Here is a 1,409-nt window from a genome sequence, read left to right on the forward strand (position 1 = left end):
AAAGGACAAGCCATTGCGATCAATTGTTACAAAAACTTTTCGAATATTTCATTTAAACAAGTTTATCTAGAAAAAATTAAATCTGCGTTAAAAGATGTTTTAATATTGTTTTAATAAAATATTCAATCCTCAGGAATCGAAGAAAAAATAACAGGGCGCAGTCTATGAATATACATTTCCAGACAAAAACTTCCGAACACAGAATTTATGCAGAATTAAAGTATATTCTATGATCCCACATTACATGTAATTCTGAACATAATTCCATGGTATAAAGGCAGATAGCTTTATCTTCAAGGCAATAGTGCTAAAGTAAAAGCCACCTTGAACGTTCATTCAAGCCGGGAACCTTCATTCCGATTTTATCCCGAGCATCAGAAAAGCAGCTCGGGTCATCTGGACAAGATCAAAGATATTAAGATAGGCGCGAATGCAGTCAAGCTACTGTGCCGTTTACTGCTGCTGAACGGCGCAAAATACTGTGTGAGTAAACGTTTCTCAAGGCAGTCTGTTACTAATACCTCGACCGTATCAATTTTTATTCTAAGGAAATTGTCTCCACTTTTGAAAGGCTGGAAACAGTATTAGCTAATTATGAAACACTTACTCGGCGGGCATAGAGAGCTACTTTTAGTCACACTAGTTCGTTTTCACTACAGTTTTCGATGAACTGACTTGAAGCAGAAAAGAATGTTTCCCAAAAATTCTCACGGGTGACTGCCAATACTTTCCATTACCTATTCCGGATTTCTGTTAAAGGATTGATACTCACTAATCAGTGGGTATCACTCAAAATAACAGAATGTGCAGCTTCTCGCACAGATTCTATCTTTGCAAAAGTAGCAGGGGCTCCGCACTACTTTCTGGACAGGGAGTTTGAAAATGTTAGCCGATTTCTAAATGCAGTAGAATGTCCGCAATGCCTTCGCTCGTTTCACACAAGCCCTGTCTCCCACAGAAATCGTCCTGCCCAAGCCCGTGACAACGGCGCAGGAGAATCTGATGGAGAACGTAAGCGCAGACGCCAACATGCCGCCCTTGCACGACGACCTCCGCGGGCCGCCCTTCTCTGAGGACCGTCACCAAGGCGAGGGCGCCGCCCCTCACCAGGGCAGCCCCAACCCCACGAAGCCGCTGCCGCCCTCACGCCCACACAACACTCACGCTGTCCCCTACCACCCAACAGACCCTGCGGTAGCCGGCCGCGGGGCTCACTCCCTGCCCTTGCTCCTCCTGCTGGCCGTAGCCGCAATCCTCGCATGCGTGTGGGCGACGCCCTAGACTGACGGCGCCCCTCGTCTTAAGGCTCTCGTCTACCCTAGAAGTGTATGTGTCCCCCCCCCGTGAATACCCCCCCCTTCCTCCCCGACGTCGTGTGTGCGAGACACGGTCGACAGGGATAGTATCGT

The 1,409-nt window shown here is 47.2% G+C and overlaps 1 protein-coding gene across 1 annotated transcript in view; it reads left to right on the forward strand.

The window, feature by feature from the left end:
- Positions 1-1,402, forward strand: part of LOC119582252 (lachesin-like) — a 10,390-nt gene extending 8,988 nt beyond the window's left edge. Inside the window, exon 6 of the mRNA XM_037930474.1 lies at positions 959-1,402. Coding sequence (XP_037786402.1) covers positions 959-1,281 — 323 coding nt within the window. The 3' untranslated portion in view covers positions 1,282-1,402. The remainder of the gene's footprint in view (positions 1-958) is intronic.
- The last annotated feature ends 7 nt before the right edge of the window (positions 1,403-1,409 follow it).

The sequence above is a fragment of the Penaeus monodon genome, chromosome 15 (genome assembly GCF_015228065.2).
Source record: "Penaeus monodon isolate SGIC_2016 chromosome 15, NSTDA_Pmon_1, whole genome shotgun sequence".
Classification (NCBI taxonomy): Eukaryota; Metazoa; Arthropoda; class Malacostraca; order Decapoda; family Penaeidae; genus Penaeus; species Penaeus monodon.